A 19,037-nucleotide genomic window follows, 5' to 3' on the forward strand; every position below is an offset into this window, starting at 1 on the left:
GGGGCAGAGATCTTACCTTCATTGCCAGGACGAGTAAAGCGCCCTCTGTTGGCTGCCCCATGAGTGCGCCGCTCTGTATGACGGCGTTATTGGCGATACATCCGGCCTGACAGAGAACAGGAGAACGAATGTATGATATATATATATAATCAGAGTATTGTGCATGTATTATATACGCTTATGCAGCCTATACTGTAAATATGGAAATCACCAAAGGAGATAAATGTACAGGTGACTTTATAGACATTTATAGTAAGAAGCATTATTCCTTATAATACACTAATAATCACCGAAGTGATGACACCAGAACTCACCTATTATAGGCTATAAACATCAGAACCCACATATATTATTTGCAGGAATTTATAATGAACAATCACATGTACTAGAACAGTATCAATTGCTTCATAATCCATTTTAATAAATCGTACCTTATAATGCCCAGTTTTACCGTTGTATAGTATAAGCAGTATAGTTCTACAGTACATGATATAAGATAGGTTGGTGATAGCTGCCGCCTGTAACCCCCATCTCTCTACTGATCTCACCTCCACCAGCTTTCCCACCGACACGTTGGAGAACTCGTGAACCTCTTCATTGGACGGCAGTAAATTGACCGTCCCCTTCTCATCGTACCCGATGCCGGTGACCTGAGGGGACAACGAGGAGACAGGAGATTTCATTCACATCCCTAATGGACGACAAGACGGTCAGCAAATTATTATTCAATTTAAATTGGCGTATTTTGGAATTTGTTTTGGAAATTATCTACTTGTGAGCTGGGGATTTCAGCCAACATTTAACAAGTGAACATTGAAAAGATACTAATCTGGGCTTTACCCCCCCGCCCCCCTCCCTCCCGTACTCCACAACAGACCTGGTCTCTGGCAGCTACGACTATTGTTAGTTTGTTACATTGTTCCAACAATCTGCAAAACAAACTGTTTCCTGTCAGTGCTTCATGGATGCGTGTAACCATAACCTATTGTCTTATTATCCACCGAGGGTCGTGAGATGAATATAGACATTGGTAGAAATACATATGTGACCGGCCTGTTATTGTGTAAAGCAAGTAATGGTGGAGACTCTGGAGTACAGTAAATCTACAGCGATGACTTTACCTCCGCGTGTAGTCCGTCCGACGTCACCAGTTTGGTGGCGGTCATCTCGTTGGCGGTCAGCGTGCCGGTCTTGTCCGAACAGATGACATTGCAGCAGCCTGAACGTGTCACGTGCAGGGAATATACAGATCGTCACATTAAATCAGAGAGAGAGACGTAAATATACACATCCACCACTATACAAGGTGTACGCTATAGGTGTAAACACTCGGTCTACATGGCGGTCTGTATGTTTTATATCTCACCCAGTGTCTCCACTATTGGCAGTTTCTTGACAATGACTCTCTTCTTGGCCATCCTCATTACACCCAGGGCCAATGTGACGGTGACAACGATAGGGAGGCCTTCTGGGATGGCGGCCACAGCTAAACTGAAAGACGGGAACGTGCAGCGTCACAGTGATGAAGGTGCCGAAATATGAAGATTATTATTGCAGACGTTGTATGTATCAGGGCACTCCAACCCCCCCCCCCAAGACCTCCCTCAAGGGTCAATAGCTGAAAAAATTCAGATACTCAACACGACGACTTAAAGGGGAACCCTCTTATGAGCCGGGGACAATATCCCTACTTATATTCAGCTGAGGGGGTTTATAGTCTGACATCATTCTGCAACTGACCGGTTCAGACACAAACCTTTATATAATACATTATTATATTTGTTTAATGGTTTTCAGTTTCATTTAAAACAGGCCTGTCCAACCTGCGGCCCTCCAGGTGTTGTGAAACTTCAAGCCCCAGCATGCTTTCCTAGTAGACAACCTGTTGATAGCTGGAAGGGCATGCTGGGACTTGTAGTTTCACAACATCTGGAGGGCCGCAGGTTGGACAGGCCTGATTTAAAACGATTTTAGGTAAAATATATATATGAACCATTGAACAATAAAACGTTTATTTTAAGTGCCCCTATTGGCGACAGGAATCTAGTGCTAAACACATTAGATATTTGTAACTCCACCGTCCTGGATCACTATCTCCTCTTATCTGATTTACTGTCAGCACGACGAGGAAAGACTATAAACACACAAAGTGCAGGTGCTGCACACAGCCAAGGTAGGCACGAGTGGCAGCCAACGTCGCCTACTCCCAATAATTCTAAGTAACCATTGTGATAAGTGCACATTATCCACCGAGTCCCTGTCTTCCCAGTGTTAGCGCTGGAGAAAGCTTATTTTATCAGCCTGAAACTAGATTACTAAACTAACGTGGATCAGGCCCCTATATCGGATTCACTTCGTCACATTGTTGTTGTTTTTTTGCAACTTATTAGTCTGATTTACTTTCATGTCCTAAGAGTGACCTATGTTTTGTTTACCAATGGCGGCACCCTGACTAATCCGTACGTCACCTGTACATTTCGGGTACTGGCTCTTACAGTGCTATAATCTGTGCGCTTTGGCCGGCCCATATTAGCGCAGTCTCTGGTATTATAATCACTCAGGATATTCTGTGACTCTATTACAAGCGTCTGGTGAATGACAGGGAGGAAGGAATCTGTCTTTTGTATGTAATCTTGTCAGCAGACGGGAGGTTTAGGGCTCTGGGCAGTGATCACTCAGCGATGTAACCTGCAGAAAGCCTCCGAGAGGTGAACCTACCTGACACCGATAGTAAACATACTCAGGAGAGGTTTGCCCTGCAGCCAGCCAATCAGCATAATGAGCCCTGCAAGACAAACACCGCTGGGATTACTGATATTACAGGACATAACAGTGCATGTCTCCAGGATAGCCTGGTTTAAGCACAGCAGATGGTGCCATTTACCTTCCTCCCTCACTGAGGGTTTTACAGTTTTCCAGAACTTTTTCCCCTCCCTCCCTCGTAGATTTCAATGTATTTATTCCCCAACAGTAATCCCCAATTCCTAATCTTCTCACCTATTATTCCAAAGGAGAAGAGAGACAACTGCTTCCCTAATCTGTCCATACTTTTCTGTAAAGGGGTTTTGGGGGTCTGAAAAATAAGAGGAGACAAAAATAATTACATTGGTGACACTGAAATAGTGATAACCCCAAAGCCCCCCCCCATTCCTCAAATCACCCCCCCATTCCTCAAATAACCCCCCCCCATTCCTCAAATCACCCCTCCTCCCCATTCCTCAAATCACCCCCCCATTCCTCAAATCACCCCCTCCTCCCATTCCTCAAATCACCCCCCCCATTCCTCAAATCACCCCTCCCCATTCCTCAAATCACCCCTCCCCATTCCTCAAATCACCCCCCATTCCTCAAATCACCCCTCCTCCCCCCCCATTCCTCAAATCACCCCCCCATTCCTCAAATCACCCCTCCCCCATTCCTCAAATCAACCCCCCCATTCCTCAAATCACCCCCTCCCCATTCCTCAAATCACCCCTCCTCCCCCCCCCATTCCTCAAATCACCCCCCCCCCCCATTCCTCAAATCACCCCCCCTCCATTCCTCAAATCACCCCCCCCTCCATTCCTCAAATCATTCCCCCCTCCATTCCTCAAATCATTCCCCCCTCCATTCCTCAAATCCCCCCAACTCCCCCCGCAGTGCTCTAGTGAATAGTATTGAAGATAAGATTGTCAGGAGCCAATTTAAATTCAATTTGAAATGTGAAACAAGGACATGAATTGTTATTGCTATAGTGATCAGCATAATTACATTTTTAAAGATTAGGACTATACAGGGACGTCTGACAGGTCCGACCAGTTCATGGTAAGACGCAGCGTAATCTGACTAAATGATCACAGATCCAGGACACGGGGTGTAAACAAATCACACAATCCTCCCATCTGATTGGCTGCTCGGGTTACGGCGATCGGGGTTAGTACGTCGCTCTCCCTGTATGAGGCTATTAGGGGGGAGATGGAAATTCGGATGGTTCTATTTAACCCCGGTTTGACGATGGGAACAAACCTCTTCCGCTTGCATCATCTTGAACACTTCTCCAAACTGCGACTTCTCCCCCACGCCGATGACCAGTCCCTACAAAACAAATCCACTGTGACTTGTGTAATATCAGGAAACATTACTGTATATTAAACATCTGCTGGTTTATGGTGACGCCACGTCTCCAAAAATACTTATTGTTTAAATGTATATTTCAGAGTTCTCCACCAGTGATATTCTATGTAAATGAGTGGGAGGAGATATGCACAATAGGCTACATACAACGACATAATTGGGACATGAAAACAACCTACCAATCAGGGGCTGACTGGCACATTTTAGCCTGAGCCGCTAGAAGGTCCCAGAAACATCAGGGACCCCCACAACCTGCAACCCCCCCCCCCCCCCCCCCCCCCCACCCCACAGCACCCGCCATGGAGAGCAGCACCGGCGAGCGCTGTATAGCCCCTTGCTCTGCACTCTGACCAGGTCGGACAACGGTAACTGCTAACCTGTCTATGCGCCACTGGATGAGGGCGCGGACGCCGTAAGTGGGCGCTGAAGTGAGTTAAGTATTAGTGACAGGACCCCCCACCAAATGTTTATATTGTGCCCCCCCCTCCCTCTGAATGCACCTCATTTACATGATGACGCACAATAAAATTTTGTTTCTGCATTGGAGCAAACTCCCCTCTGTAGGTGTAACTGGCCACAAACAGCTGCATAAACTATAATGCTGTATAGTATAATGAAATATCTACATCCAAATATTAACAATAATTTTGCGCACAGAATAAATTCCAATTCTAGTTTTCTTTTCGTAACATTGTATCCGCACTACCGGGAGACGCAGAGGAACAGAGGTCCCATTGTACAGACTGTAATTACCTTCCCTTTCCCGTATCGGACAAGTGTCCCCATGAACACAATGTTGCTCAGTGTTACTATCCCGCTGGCTTCGTCCACTGAGCCGTGGGTTTTGCTGCATGGTTCAGTTTCTCCAGTAAAACTGGATTCATCCACTAACAGATCTGTCGTCTGAAAAGAACAAAACATTTCATATCAGATTTAGGATAACAGGTTTACTGGCTGCAGGGGAAAGAGGGCAGGAAGAAGGGGGGGGGGGGGGGGGGAGAGAGAGGGCAGGAAGACCGACAGCGGGGCAAAGAGGGCAGGAGGGGAGGGGGGCAGGAGGACCGGCAGAAGGAGGGGGGGGGGGGGTTAAAGAGCACAGGACAGCTGGCAATGTACTATCTATGGCAATCAGCATCTGGGGGACGTGTACCACCCAGGGAGAGGTTGCCTGGAAGAATCCCAGGTAACCGGACACAGGAATGGGGAATGGCTGCGTGGGAGGACATAGAATTAGTCTGGGTGGTTTCTCTTACATTGAACCCAGCCTTATCTGGCGTGACAGTAAACCAGGTGATAAGAATTTATATGCTGGAAACAAATCTATAAACATAAGGACACAATGGAGGAGTGAGAGGAGGGGGCGCAGGGGAGCAAACACTAAACAGCCGCGATCTGGTCAGAGGGTACACCCACAGCAAACACGGACTGTGTGTGTGCAAGGACGACCTGCAAGAGTCCGGGTCATGCGTCACACTGCAACTTTACTAAGAGTAGTATTACTGTCAACCAACCTGCCCCATAACCCCCCCCCCACCCCCCCAAATATACCTGCTCCACAGACCTTCCCCCCAATAAATCTGCCCTCACATCCACCCCCCTAATAAACCTGCTATAAAATGTCCAAGTAGTTACAATGTATATATAATGTACCAGTACTAAGCTCACAGCAAAATATTAATAATAGATTTTTCAATATACTGTTATACTTGGCTATATATGGTTGGTGTCATGCGCTTTGTGGTGGCTTGAAAAAGAGACCATAGTGGTCTCAAAACGTCGCTACCATCCTGGAATAAATATCCTTTTTTTTTTGTGTATTTCACAAGTGCCTTCTGCTATAGATAGAGAGAGACTGTATTGAAATACACCCATGTGACAGCGATTTAAAGGAACAAAAGGCCGCCAGCCGTTTCGATCCAGATAGGGATCTTAATCAAGGCACTTGGATTGATACGGCTGCCGGCCTTTTGTTTCTTTAAATCGCTGGCACATGGGTGTATTTTGCAGTAAAGGTGCTTTTTTTTTCTACAAAAAAACAAGCGCTGACATGTCCTATATATTATATGTCTGTACCAGATCAACAGAATAGTGTGTGCTGCTGGAATATATTTTGAGGAGATTATACTTGTATAATATACGATATAGAGATATATATATATATATATATATATATATATATATATATATATATATATATTATACACACATTACATATTGTATAGGTACACACACATATACATACTCCTGCCTCACCATGGACACCTAGAAGTAATGATCATTCTTGTACGGGCAATGCTGTGTATTTAAAGGGCATTGCACCTTCACGCCACTTTGCTCTATCAGCTTGTGCACCCCCCTGCAGCTTTGACTGAACACATTGCTTTATTTTTCTGCCCGTCTCCTGCACTTCTCAGCCAGGTCATTATACAATCAGGCACAGCTGCCTATTTATGATGTCCTGAGATAAGATACAGCAGTATAACATAAGAGCGTGCAATGGAAATAAACATGGTTGGTTATGAGCTATCGGTCGCTGCCATCTTTACCGATCCCGTTCCCTTAGTTACACTGACGGATTATCTGCAACTTTCTCCAGTTTCAAAAGAACCGATTGGCCGCTAGGCTAAAGTCATCATCCCAGCAAGTATTTGTATCTGATAGATCACTGATCGGAATCCCGTACTGAATACGCAGCCGCTGCTGTACATAGATCCGGTGTCAGTAACACAACTTAAATAACCATTTCCCCACTGAAATAACTACAGAATTGTTCTGCATTTTTCCCATTGTTTCCAGGAAGAAAACAGCTGACGTTTTAACCCCTTCAGTCTGTCTACAGCTCAAGCTGATCAGGTGACTGGGATGCACCAATCATAAAGCAGACGTTTGTGACATCTGCTCCAGCTAGTGTTAAATAACCTGATTGCGATCAGGAAAAGACATGGAGCAGGAGGAAGTAAATCTGACACCGTTACCCAACCCGCACGGTTTACTGTAGCAGCTGGGATTGGTTACTAATACCACATTCAGGTAAGCATGACAGCGCAGCAGGTATTCATGCAGGAACAAAGGATTACACACTGCATTTAACAAGACATTGAAGTATATTTACTAAACTGTGGGTTTGAAAAGTGGAGATGTTGCCTATAGCAACCAATCAGATTCTAGCTGCCATTTTGTAGAATGTACTAAATAAATGATAACTAGAATCTGATTGGTTGCTATAGGCAACATCTCTGCAGTTTAGTAAAAATACCTCATTGTCTATATATTGTGTCCTGCTCATCACAGAAGTATCCGAGTACAGTTAGTGTCACACCTATTACCTGGCGATAAATACAGATTTTATTTTGCAATGATTGTAACTAATCATTTATCTGTTAATGTTTTTATCTTTTCATAGCTGTGCGTTCCCCCATTTCTAACCCTTGAACCTGGAGAGAACATTATCTTTCTTGCACTTGGATGAAAGGTCATTTCAGCTTCATACTGGATTCCTGATTTCATACAGATTCTTTACAGTAACAGCATTAAACACCGGATCATAGGAGGTAAAATGAACAGATCAAGATCATCTGACAGCCACAATAGGAGTGAGGTAACTTGTACAATGAACCTGTTCATCTTCACAACTAGGTCACTAATGTAGTTATGAATGGGTTATATGATTAGTGGAGATGTCCAATCATTGTGGCCGGTTCGGGGGTCCCCATACGTTTATTAGTGAAAGGTGAATCCTGCTTTGTACATTGGCGTTACCTCTGTCAGTCTGATGTCTGCCGGGACCCGGTCACCGACTCCCAAACACACCACGTCCCCCGGTACCAGCTCTCGGGCCAGCAGGTGCTGTAGCTTTCCTTCACGAATACTAAGAGGGACAAAGAGCGTTAACACCCCAAGTACACGACGTGCGCGCTCCCCAATATATCTCTTACTGATCGCACCAGAGAGCTCCCGGGGACAAAGCTGGGACATTCAATGCTTCGTTCACTATTCTTCCTGTAACAAAATGTATTTCTCTACTCCTAATATATAGTGCAGATTCCAGTAACACCCTATAAGTAAAGGTCCCTGTAACGCTCACGGTTATTACAGTCCCCTCATTATATCGCTCACATTGTCCTGGGTGTCGCCTGGTGTCCGTTGTACAGAAATTCAGCTTATTTCGAAATGGCTGGGTCCAAATTATCAGCAGAATTAACTAATTATTGTGTAAATAGTGAACATATTCTGTATTTACATCCAATGAACATTTTATTTCCTTCTTTAGAGATCTCCCAGCATTATTCTATGAATGTGTCGCACCCAAAACTGATTACAGGGCTTTAAAAGGAAGATTTTTTTTTTTAGAATGTAACAATCAATTGATTCGTTTTATTCCTCTATAAAGATAATGATTTTCTTCTAGCATTTCAGTGTAAATAACGAATCATTTACAAAACACATAAAGATCATGTTAACAAGAATATTTTGGATTCTTTCGGGCAGAGGTAATGCTCCGAGCTCCACACCCTGAGTGTTAGAGGAGATTTCTCTGATTTATTTCCTGTATCTGTATAAACAGGTTCGGCGGATTGTAGACGGGGCTGAAACATTCTACCCCGGGGGGCGAGACTCAGCTCAGCAGACTATTGGGAACATTGGAAAGGGGGAAAAAAATGGAGGTGCCCCAAGTAGCCGACTATTGGACCGGCCCTGGGGCCCGATGCGTAGACGTGTGCCCCAATACGTGGTGCAAGAAGACAGTATAAACGTCTATAGATACATCCAAGTTCAAGGTCACCTCAGAGACGGAATCGCCCGTTGATGGCTCCGTATAGTATAGTCACCCACATTCTGCAGGTTATACGTAAATGTCTGATCCTTTAATATCACGCCATGTGCGGGAGTGACCGTACAGACGTGTGCGTGGTTCCCCTGTCACACGCCAGTTACTATGTACAGACGACACCCAGGGCAATGTGAGCGATATAATGTAATAATCGCACCAGTGAACGTTACAGGGACCTTTACATATAGGGTGTTAACAGTGAATATAAAGGTCAGAGACACACACCCCAGGGTGTGTAAGAATGTAGGTAATATATTAGGAATAGACAGAGAGAGTCTGTAATTGTTATATATATATATATATATATGACATTACATAGTGGATAGAAATGATGTAACAAAAGGTATCTAACTGTGCTAGCCAATGGGCCGCTGAAAGAGGGGGGAGCGGCGGATACTGAGGGGCTCAGTATAGGACGAGGTGTCACAGAGGGGTCAACATGAGTCCGGACTAGGAAGTTAGAACAAAAAATAAATGTTCTGTATAAATGTTATTGACCTCCTATTCCTCTAGGTCTGTCCGTGTATGGAACAGATCCTCCTATAATAAAATACATTATGCCGCGGTCACATGACCCTACCAGGAACGCCGCGCAGCTTTGCTGACTGGTGCAGAGATCTGTATGTAGCTGAGACGATCTACTCACCAATTACATTCTGGGGGAACCAGTTTGTTTAACTCCTCCAGAGACTTTTCTGAGCGATATTCCTAGCGAAAATATACAGACAGTTAGAGACCTGCGTCGCACACGGTTCACTTTGTGTCATATCTAGAACACGGAACAATGCTACATTGTATCCAAATCATATATACACAAAGGCAAAATAATATAATGTACTGTAAATAGACATATGAAAAACCTAATGTCCTAATGTAAGATTGCAAAGAACTGGCTAATACTTCCAGTGTAGCTTGTATGTGATACTAGGTGGGTGAGTCCGCCCCAGGCTGTGTCCTCTACATTATAGGGGCTATGTTTAGTGTGTGATGGGGGCCCCATCTGCCCTGGGGCCCCGCCACATAGTACTGTAAGTACGGGGCACACAGACACCATCTGACCAGTAACACAGAAGCTCACAGAACGACAGGGAACCCGCAGGCAGTGAGCACATTGATGTTTATTTTACGGGACAGTGCGAGATAAAGGACGATATGTTCTGGAACGGCAGTGTCAATATACACAGAACACTCGTTATATCTCTTCTAAAATCCCTTTACAGCCCCCCCCTCCCTCCCAGACGTACGAGTCCTCACCTGCACAAAGGCCACTGTGACCACGATTAATATCGCCTGCGGAAAGAGGAAAATTAGACACGTTACCCGTCATACACATACGGTGCTGCGCGGCGATTCCTGGAGCTCAGCTGACAATAACGAGGGTCGGGGAATCTCCAGCCAGGACACCGGAGCGTATAAAGCTGGTGACACAACTGGGTGAAATGAGAGAGGGGCCAGGTCTGCGCCGGGATCTTTAGCCAAATGTAACAGAGCCGCCACCAGCCGCTCTCAAATGGTAATGAATGGAAAACTATCAATCTACAAGAGCCCGGGTTTAATATTGGAATATTACAGCATTAATAACGCTTCACAACACAGCCCCTGAGCTCTACACGTCTGCAGTTCATGAACAACCCTGTATGATTGATGAACAACAACCTATGTATTCTGGTCTTTCCATCCTGACGACAGTAACAGGCTGTATAAATGTATCTCTGATCCCAGAGGAGGGTGGAGAGAAACAACGCATTATTCACCTCATCTATCGCGATGCGCGTCTGTCTCTGCCAGCAAACAACATGGCTGCCTCAGCCTCGCCCACTTACCACTGTAATGCTCACGGCGTCCTCGTACTCCTTGGTAATGACGCTGACCAGCGCGGAGCCCAACAGCAGCAGGATGAGGGGATTAGTAAACTAAGAAACGAAGAACATAAAACATCTTTATACTTAATAATACTCAATGTTTTCTATAAACCTTTAATAACGCAGCAATGTGTATATATCAGAATGAATGGGTTAGGTAGTATTAATCATGGCCCATTTCACAGTGTAATAATCTTCTGCTCCTGCTTATCCCGTTTATCATCCACCTGTAACACCCGGAACTGAAACTTAAATACTACAAAATACTTCAGGAGCAAAGTGGATCTTACAGCGAGTCCCCCGGTATCACAGGAATATCCCGTCCTCTGTACTCTGCCCTTAATGTTTGGCCAGATACCCAATAGATGTGTAAGTGGATGCAGCGATTGTAGACGCCGTGATTACATTAATGTCTGCGCTGCCTTCGTCCCGCGGGACCAGCTGGGAGTGTGATGAGAAACGTGGAGGCGGCCATCTTTCTACTCCCCAGAGGTCAGATAAACTCACTAAGTGTTTTCTCTGATCAGTATACAGAGCTCTGTGTTATTATGTGATATTGTGTTTACAGCCCCACATAATTCACAGATTACTTATGAACTCAGTCCTACAGGGACCCCAGTACTCATTAAAGTGAAATTACGCTAATGTACAATACACAGCTATCCCACCCCACTACATAGGCAAACTGAGGGTGGGTTTCCTAGTGCCTGGAAACCCCCCTCCAAGCCTGGGGCACTGTATAATTGAGGTGGCTGGACCCTGCTCCCAAGTCACACGGCTCTGCTTGAAAAGGGAGAGCTGCGTGCACCTAACAGTAGTGCACGCAGCATTGCCTATGTATATTATGGGGATAGGAAGAGATGGAGAGCAGCCAAGCACTGTCTAATATTATAGCCACGCCCCCATGCATGCTGGTCACGCCCACTGGTGGCGTGGTGTGGAAACTCCCCTCTACAAATCCTGTGTTTGCCCCTGCCCTATATACAAGACATACGGGGGATACTAATTGTCCTTAGTGTGTAGACAGCGGTGGCAGCCAATCAATTCACTAGGATCTAGCGACACACGGTGCCTCTGACCTCACTAATCACGGTGTTGTCATGGATACTGGTTCAGCCGCTGCTATCAGCTCTACGGTGAGTACATGACGTGTACATTATTTCTGTCCTCTGGGAACGAATCCCATCTCCAGGCTAGAGCCACAAGGCGTCAGTAGTTTATTGTATATAGAGTGAATTATTTACCATTTAAGGACAAATCACCTCCGCTTTCTGCTTTGTCCATTTTATAGATATTGATTTATTTAACAGCAGAGCTGCTCCCTACAACCACGTAGTGCGATATTCTGTGCGGTTATACAGCAATCCCTGTTCTACGGTCTGCTGCGCGGTGCAGTAATACAGGATGGGGGCGTCACGTTATAGCAGGACACCTAGAGTCACCCCAGGGGCCACGTACCTGTCCCAGGTATTTCTTCCACACGGGATCCACATTTTCCACCTGAAACTCGTTCCAGCCGTGTTTCACCCGGCGTTGGAGCACAGACCCCTCGGACAGCCCAGAGCTCACATCCACCTGCAGAGCGGACAGATGGGACGCAGGTTAATAGGGCGATGTCTGACCTGTAACTGCGCTTGGGGTGTAGAGATGCAGCTTTAGGAACCTTTACATGACGCAGTGTGTTAGGGGTCTGTTTATTAGTATACGGCCATACGGTGTTGATTTTCCCTCTCTGCGTGTACAGGGTGTAAGATCAGTAATCACCCCCCCCCCCTCTCCCCCCCTCTAGGCTTGAGGTTAATTGAGAGAAAGAAATACTAAGAATCATCAATGTTCAGCTGATCCCTCTGTATCCACCCCCACAAACAGTCTTTGTTGTGTTGCTGGGAATTGTAGTCCAACAAGCGACTAATGTAGGGATCTCACGTATATAATATTTATAGATGAATCAGCTTTGTTCATATCTGATCTACGACTCCTGGAGCGGCCGGAAATTGATGCATTAGAGGTGTAACAATTACAGGTCTGAACTCTAATAGAAGTGATGGGGAATCATTTAAAGACTAAACTCAGGAGCTTCTCATGTAACATATTGACTTATTTTTATGGTGAAAAGGATTATTGACTGGGGTGACCAGTGAAGCTTTATCTCATAATCTCCGTATTTTAATGAAAGAAAGAAGTGCTCACGTGTAAATATTTAATTAACTTGTCCTCGCTGAAGCGGCTGGCGTCCTTGGCGGGTAGCGGGATGACGTCATCTTCTTGTTCCACGGATTTTAGCTCGCACTGCTCGTCTGCCTGCGTTAATGGGGGGGGGGACAGAAGATAATTATAGGTAAATGCAGGTAGATTCTGTATCGGAGACTCAGCTAAGGACCCCGACCTTGTGGTTTCCCATCATGAGGTGTCCGGGTGTAATGTAACACAGCGCCGCGCACTCATAGGTTATAGAAAACTGCGCCCGTTGGCCGCACAGCGGGGACACTGTACGGCCAACGGCGGTTGGAGTTTTATACTAAACGTTCTCCGGGTTATTCTGGTAGGAATTTACAAACAAAGTCAAACATTGTTTACAAGGAAAAGTATTACCTCTTAGAGGGCTCATAGTACTACAACACCCAGCATGTCCTGTTTACAGAGTCTGATTACAATGTCTTTTTTTGCCTATTAAATGCTCATTTCCCATAAATATTACCTTCCACAGCGAGAGAACAACAGAATGACAGCACTTAGGAAGAATCTCTTTGAACATGAACTTAAAGACTTTTGTTTTGCAATTGACAAATACTAAAAAATAGGGACATTTCCAGGCAGGGGCGGAACAGTGGTGGGCCCCACACAACAATCTGGGCAGGGGCCCGGCAATGCCACGCTCGCCGCCCGGGCCCTCAGCTCTGCCTCTTCTGAGTATGCCCAGTCCTGAGGGGGAGAGGGGGTCTCACAGGTGGGGGGAGTACCGCCATTTCCGTCTGTTTCCAGGGAAGCCAGTAATACCTGATATTGTCCCTGGGAATTAGAGACAAGGTTATGTACATCCCTTTATTAATATAGCAGAACGACCAGTTCCGCAACAAAATTGTAATTTGCGCTAAAACTTTACCGTAACTTCGCTCATCTCTAGTAACACCGCAAAATAGCGACACTCCAATCTCTGGGAGGTCAACCGCTGCCAAGTCCTCAGCTCCAACTCTGGAATAAAGTCCCTGGGAGGTACATTGTGTGGTGTTTGGCCAAATAACATAATATCATTCCCACAGCCCCCCCCCCACACCCCCCCTCCTTATCGCTACATGATGGTCTATGTGTGCTGCATTATCTCCAGCCTGATTATTATATGTTTACTACCAGGCAATGCTGGAGATATTACCACGCGCCATACATAAGGAGGGGACTCTTAGCAATGGGATTACCACCGTTCTCTTACTAGGGAGACAATTGTTGATAACTTTTCAACAAATATATTAGTTTCCCAGAATCCTGGGATAATGACCAGTTCTCATTTCCCCGATTACCCTCATCAGTGGATATAGGGGTCACAAACATCCTCGGAGGTAGATTGTTTCCTTGTGAGAGATCCTTTGTGTTCAAAGACACGGACTACGTGCTGTTCTCCTGCACCTACGTTTTATGCACATAACCAACAATGTCCAAAACAGTTTGTCCCAATCTAAGTTGTTGCAGAACCCACAAAGTCACCTTATGTTTGTATTATGAAACACTGGGGGTAACTGGCACCGCGACTGCACCCGCTCAGGTAACTCAGGACTTATAACGGATAAGTGTCTGTATCCATGGACACATGAATTGTAAGAACGTGCAGAGTTTATTTAATGAGCTGGGAGAGCGGCCAGAGGAGGCGACATGAAGAGGAAGTCAAAGAACAAGTATCAGGAAACGTTTAACTCTCTGCTGCTTTACTGGGCATTATGTGACCTCAGCCAAACCCCCCCCCCCCCCTCGACTGGCAGAACAGTGCGCCCCTTCCCCCCAGAATCCTCTGGCATTACAGAGACACCCTACCGACATTTAGGTTTTGGGAATCAGGAGAAGGAAAAGGGGTGAGTGGTCACACAAATAAGCATTATTCAGGAACAGAAACTTTTTGGAACTGTACTTTGGAAGAGGGGATCACCCACCATTCTGGTAGACAGACGGGGGGAAGATACCAAACTATTGGGTAAAGCTGCCAGGTTAGTAGAGCAAGTTGCCAGACTAACACAGGGATCTGCCAATTCCAGAGGTAAGTGTTATTGCCAGAGCGTTAGCTGCCGGGGATCCTGTACAAGCTACCAGAGGTACCAAGGGAGCCCTGGTCCGTTTTGGGGTTCCAGAGAGTGCGCCCAGGCCCAGTGTTAAGCTGCGAGTTTTCAGCAGTGTTTAAAATGTGGAGACGTTGCTTATAGCAACCAATCAGATTCTAGTTATTTATTTAGTAGTCTACAAAATGACAGCTGGTTGGTTGCTATAGGCAACATCTCCACATTTTAAACCCTGCCGGAAACTCGCAGCGTGATACATTTACCCCCAGGTGCGTTCCAGTTGTTCATCGTGCACCTACAGGACTGGCGCAGCGTCTGTTGGATCTTATACTGCGCACATTACTGTACGGCGGGCTTCCCATTTAGGCTGTAATTACTCCCTTAGGCCGGAGGTAGCAGCCCGCGCTCCCCAACAACTTATACTAACTTACCATCGGCCATTCCAAGGACAGTCCCAGGATTTAAAGTCCCAGCATTTAGCAACCAGTCCCTACTCTTACCGTCGGCACAATACAATCTATCTTCCTCTCATTCTCTGGGCTACACATTATAATATTGAAGTATTACAATGTAAAGGGGCTTTATAATCACATTTAGTCAACAAGACACGGTGGTTGCTCCTGGGTCCGCTGAGTATCGCTCCTCACGAGCTCAGATTCACCGCGTGACCAGCACAGTGTCGCTGGAAACTATTCTCAAATATTGCCAACCAAAAGGACAAGACATGCTGGGACTTGTAGTGACACTGCAGCCGATGATCCTCACATTGCCTAAGCCATCTGTTTCCCAACGCATTATATTGACCCAAACCAACAGCTAAGTAACATGTCTTCTCCTCCTATTTTTGTTTTATATTGAATCTTGTTTTACAGACTGTATAGAAGGAGCTCCTATAGGTTCACAAAACAAGGGTACTCCCTGAGCGGCCCCATCCAGGCCATGGGGGGGAGATGACAGAACAGAGAACGGAACGTTCTCTCCAAATCCAGAGACAGGATCACGGGTCTGACAACCGCGTTGCCTTGAAGGCACGCTGCACACCGCGCCGAAGGCACGCTGCACACGGCGCCGAAGGCACGCTGCATACCGCGGGATGGTATCTTGTCATCTGGTCACATTCTCAGACAAAGGGATCACTGTACAGAAATATTCTGCGTAATTCTCTGTGATCTGCTCCTTACTGATTCCTGCACAATCAGGAGATAAGAAGATAATCTCTTTACTGAAAGCTCATTCATACTGTAAATGTAATTTGCTTTTATACAAGACGGCCCTTTGTATCCTACCGGTCTATACGGTGACTGAACTTCAGATATTTGGGAACAAACGGTTCCTGTGAGGGAGCAGCCAGTTCTCATATTCTGGTAGATGTTCAGGTTTCATTCCTGAGCCAGATATAGAAAATATTTTACCTGTGTTCGGTGGGGAAACGCTTTTCCTGGACGGGCCCAAGTGTCTCTAAACGTGAAACTGCGCTCGGCTAATAATGGTTTAAAAAGTGGACGGTAATATTATTTATTAACCAAACAATATGCACGGTCCCAATATACTTCTATTTGTGCAAATATTCACGACTGTGGGCCTCACACAGAAACACATAACCTTATCCTTCTAGATTCCGGGACTGTCCTGCTAATAGGCCAGCGACACACCGCCGCGCAGGGGCCAGCGACGCACCCCCGCGCCAGGGTCAGCGACACACCCCCGCGCCGGGGTCAGCGACACACCGCCGCGCAGGGGCCAGCGACACACCGCCGCGCAGGGGCCAGCGACACACCGCCGCGCAGGGGCCAGCGACACACCGCCGCGCCGGGGCCAGCGACACACCGCCGCGCCGGGGCCAGCGACACACCGCCGCACCGGGGCCAGCGACACACCGCCGCGCCAGGGCCAGCGACACACCGCCGCGCCAGGGCCAGCGACACACCGCCGCGCCAGGGACGACCCTCTTCACTCACTGCAAGTTTTCCATTTATCACCTAAGGTAAGGACCTCTTGCAGGGATAAATGATCTGAAGCCCCCACTAATAATGCAGCGCTCCCCCTAAACACGTTATCCGCCCCTCGGCCCACGTTTACAGTCACGTCCTTTATGCATAGGAGTGAATATGTAGGTGCACTCCACAAGAGACGCCCATGATCCACCCGCAGATGGTGCCAGCAATGTGCCCCAGATAAACAGTTACTCTCATGCAAAAAATAGGCGCGCAACATAAAACATTTGCGCTGTGGGCGTGTACTTTAGTAGATAACCCCTGTGTGTCTTCAGAAAGTAACTTTTATCACTTTCCATGGCACAGACCCAGGGGTCATCTTTCTATTTACACCACTAGATTGCTGCTCACTCCGTCTCTCCTGGGGAGGAGACGAGGACACACGAGCACTTTAGTGTGACACGGGGTGATTTAGGGTTACAGGTGGGCGCTTTGAACGCTGGAAATTTTCCAGCACCAAAGAACAACTTTTTTTTTTAACAGTATTCGATTGTGTGCGACGGGGAGAAATGTTCCCTCGGGGAAAGGACTCTAAAAGGGTAAAAATCCCTCTAAAACCAACATATCCTCCACTGCTGAGATTTGTACCCCTTCCCTGGGTTAATAAGTAATACCCGGAGCGTTGCTTAGTAAATGCAGAGAGCAAAATGATCCACCTAAAATATGGGCAAGACATTGGTCCAGTAACATCCAGCGTCTGTGACTGGCATCTAGTAAGTAAAATAATTTCCTGGGTAAACAAAGACATCGGGACAGCCAAACAGATGCAGAACAATAACCCCCAATATTATTATTATACAGCACAGTCAGTGACTGAGGAATTGCAGCATAAGATCTATTCCGTGCAGCCGTCTGTACCCAGCAGTAATCACTGTTACATTAAGTTCTCGGAGTCTCTCCTCCTCCAAGTGACCTAGTTCTGCCAGTGATACAATGTAACAACTTCCCTTCCTGAGCTGCCCCAGGAAGTCAGCACCTTGAGTTACATTGGATTAAAGGAAATAAAATGAGCTTGTACTGAGGATGCTGGAAAAATGTGTTTCTAGAAAGTGTTAGTTACAGATATATACAGAAAAATTGGTCCTCCAGATGTCAATGGATTACTTATAAGGGAAATAGAATTTAGGGGCTTCTACAACAAATTACCGACTTTTTAAAGACAGATGACTTTCAGGGGAATTTACTATACATGTCGAGGACTCTTAGGAAGACTCCAGGTTCTGACCTGGGGCCTTTACGGTACATGTGTGACCGAGGGGCACCGGGGAGAGCAGCAAAGACCCCACCCCCGCTCTGTCCAAGCTCTCCTATTGGCCGGAGGAACCATCTGCTCCTCCGCAAATGCCCCCATCATTGAGTTCTACGACGTCGAGTTCTATGACGTCTACTCCGCTGGGTCTTTACTACAAGCAATACCCAGAACGTTTATAGCTGATCCCACCACCTGAGACGCCCATAAGAACTTGGTGACTGCGACGTCTCAGCGTGACGAGTGCACAAGGCGTAGTTTTTATAAGAATATCCGTGTACGCCCTCCGTAATGGGTTCTCTGTTTGCCGTGTCTATGTACAGTGCACAAATTACACTGTAAAACCCTAAAAACGCCGTCACACAGCTGCCGGGATTCCCTTTTATTGTCGAGGTTCTGGATGAAAGAGCAGAGCTGTCACGTAATCCTGAGAAGCCATAAAACTGGTAAACATGGGCGTCGGAGGCCGGTGGGTAGAAGGTAACAGGATGCAGCAAATTCACCTTATCTACACAGACCTGGTAATAAATCACAGTATTTAAAGGCACCAGTGACAGCCGCCAGCACACAATGGATATCCCAGGTGACACGTAGCGTAGTGTTTCCATCCTCTGACCTGTAAACAAACCCATCACAGTATGTGTATATATATATATATATATATATATATATATATATATATATATATATATATGATCTTCCCAGGGACAGCGCATCATGTCTGAT

General features: G+C 46.2%; 1 protein-coding gene across 1 annotated transcript in view; it reads right to left on the bottom strand.

Annotated features, from left to right (window-relative positions):
- The window catches only part of ATP2C2 (ATPase secretory pathway Ca2+ transporting 2), a 43,053-nt gene that overhangs the window by 15,858 nt on the left and 8,158 nt on the right, over window positions 1–19,037 (bottom strand). Inside the window, 14 exon segments of the mRNA XM_075189369.1 lie at window positions 17–106; window positions 549–650; window positions 1,122–1,219; window positions 1,367–1,491; window positions 2,719–2,785; window positions 2,998–3,073; window positions 4,006–4,074; window positions 4,867–5,016; window positions 7,873–7,981; window positions 9,591–9,652; window positions 10,199–10,234; window positions 10,768–10,857; window positions 12,265–12,381; window positions 12,997–13,107. Of these exon segments, the coding sequence (XP_075045470.1) occupies window positions 17–106; window positions 549–650; window positions 1,122–1,219; window positions 1,367–1,491; window positions 2,719–2,785; window positions 2,998–3,073; window positions 4,006–4,074; window positions 4,867–5,016; window positions 7,873–7,981; window positions 9,591–9,652; window positions 10,199–10,234; window positions 10,768–10,857; window positions 12,265–12,381; window positions 12,997–13,107 (1,302 nt within the window).

The sequence above is a fragment of the Mixophyes fleayi genome, chromosome 10 (genome assembly GCF_038048845.1).
Source record: "Mixophyes fleayi isolate aMixFle1 chromosome 10, aMixFle1.hap1, whole genome shotgun sequence".
Lineage (NCBI taxonomy): Eukaryota > Metazoa > Chordata > Amphibia > Anura > Limnodynastidae > Mixophyes > Mixophyes fleayi.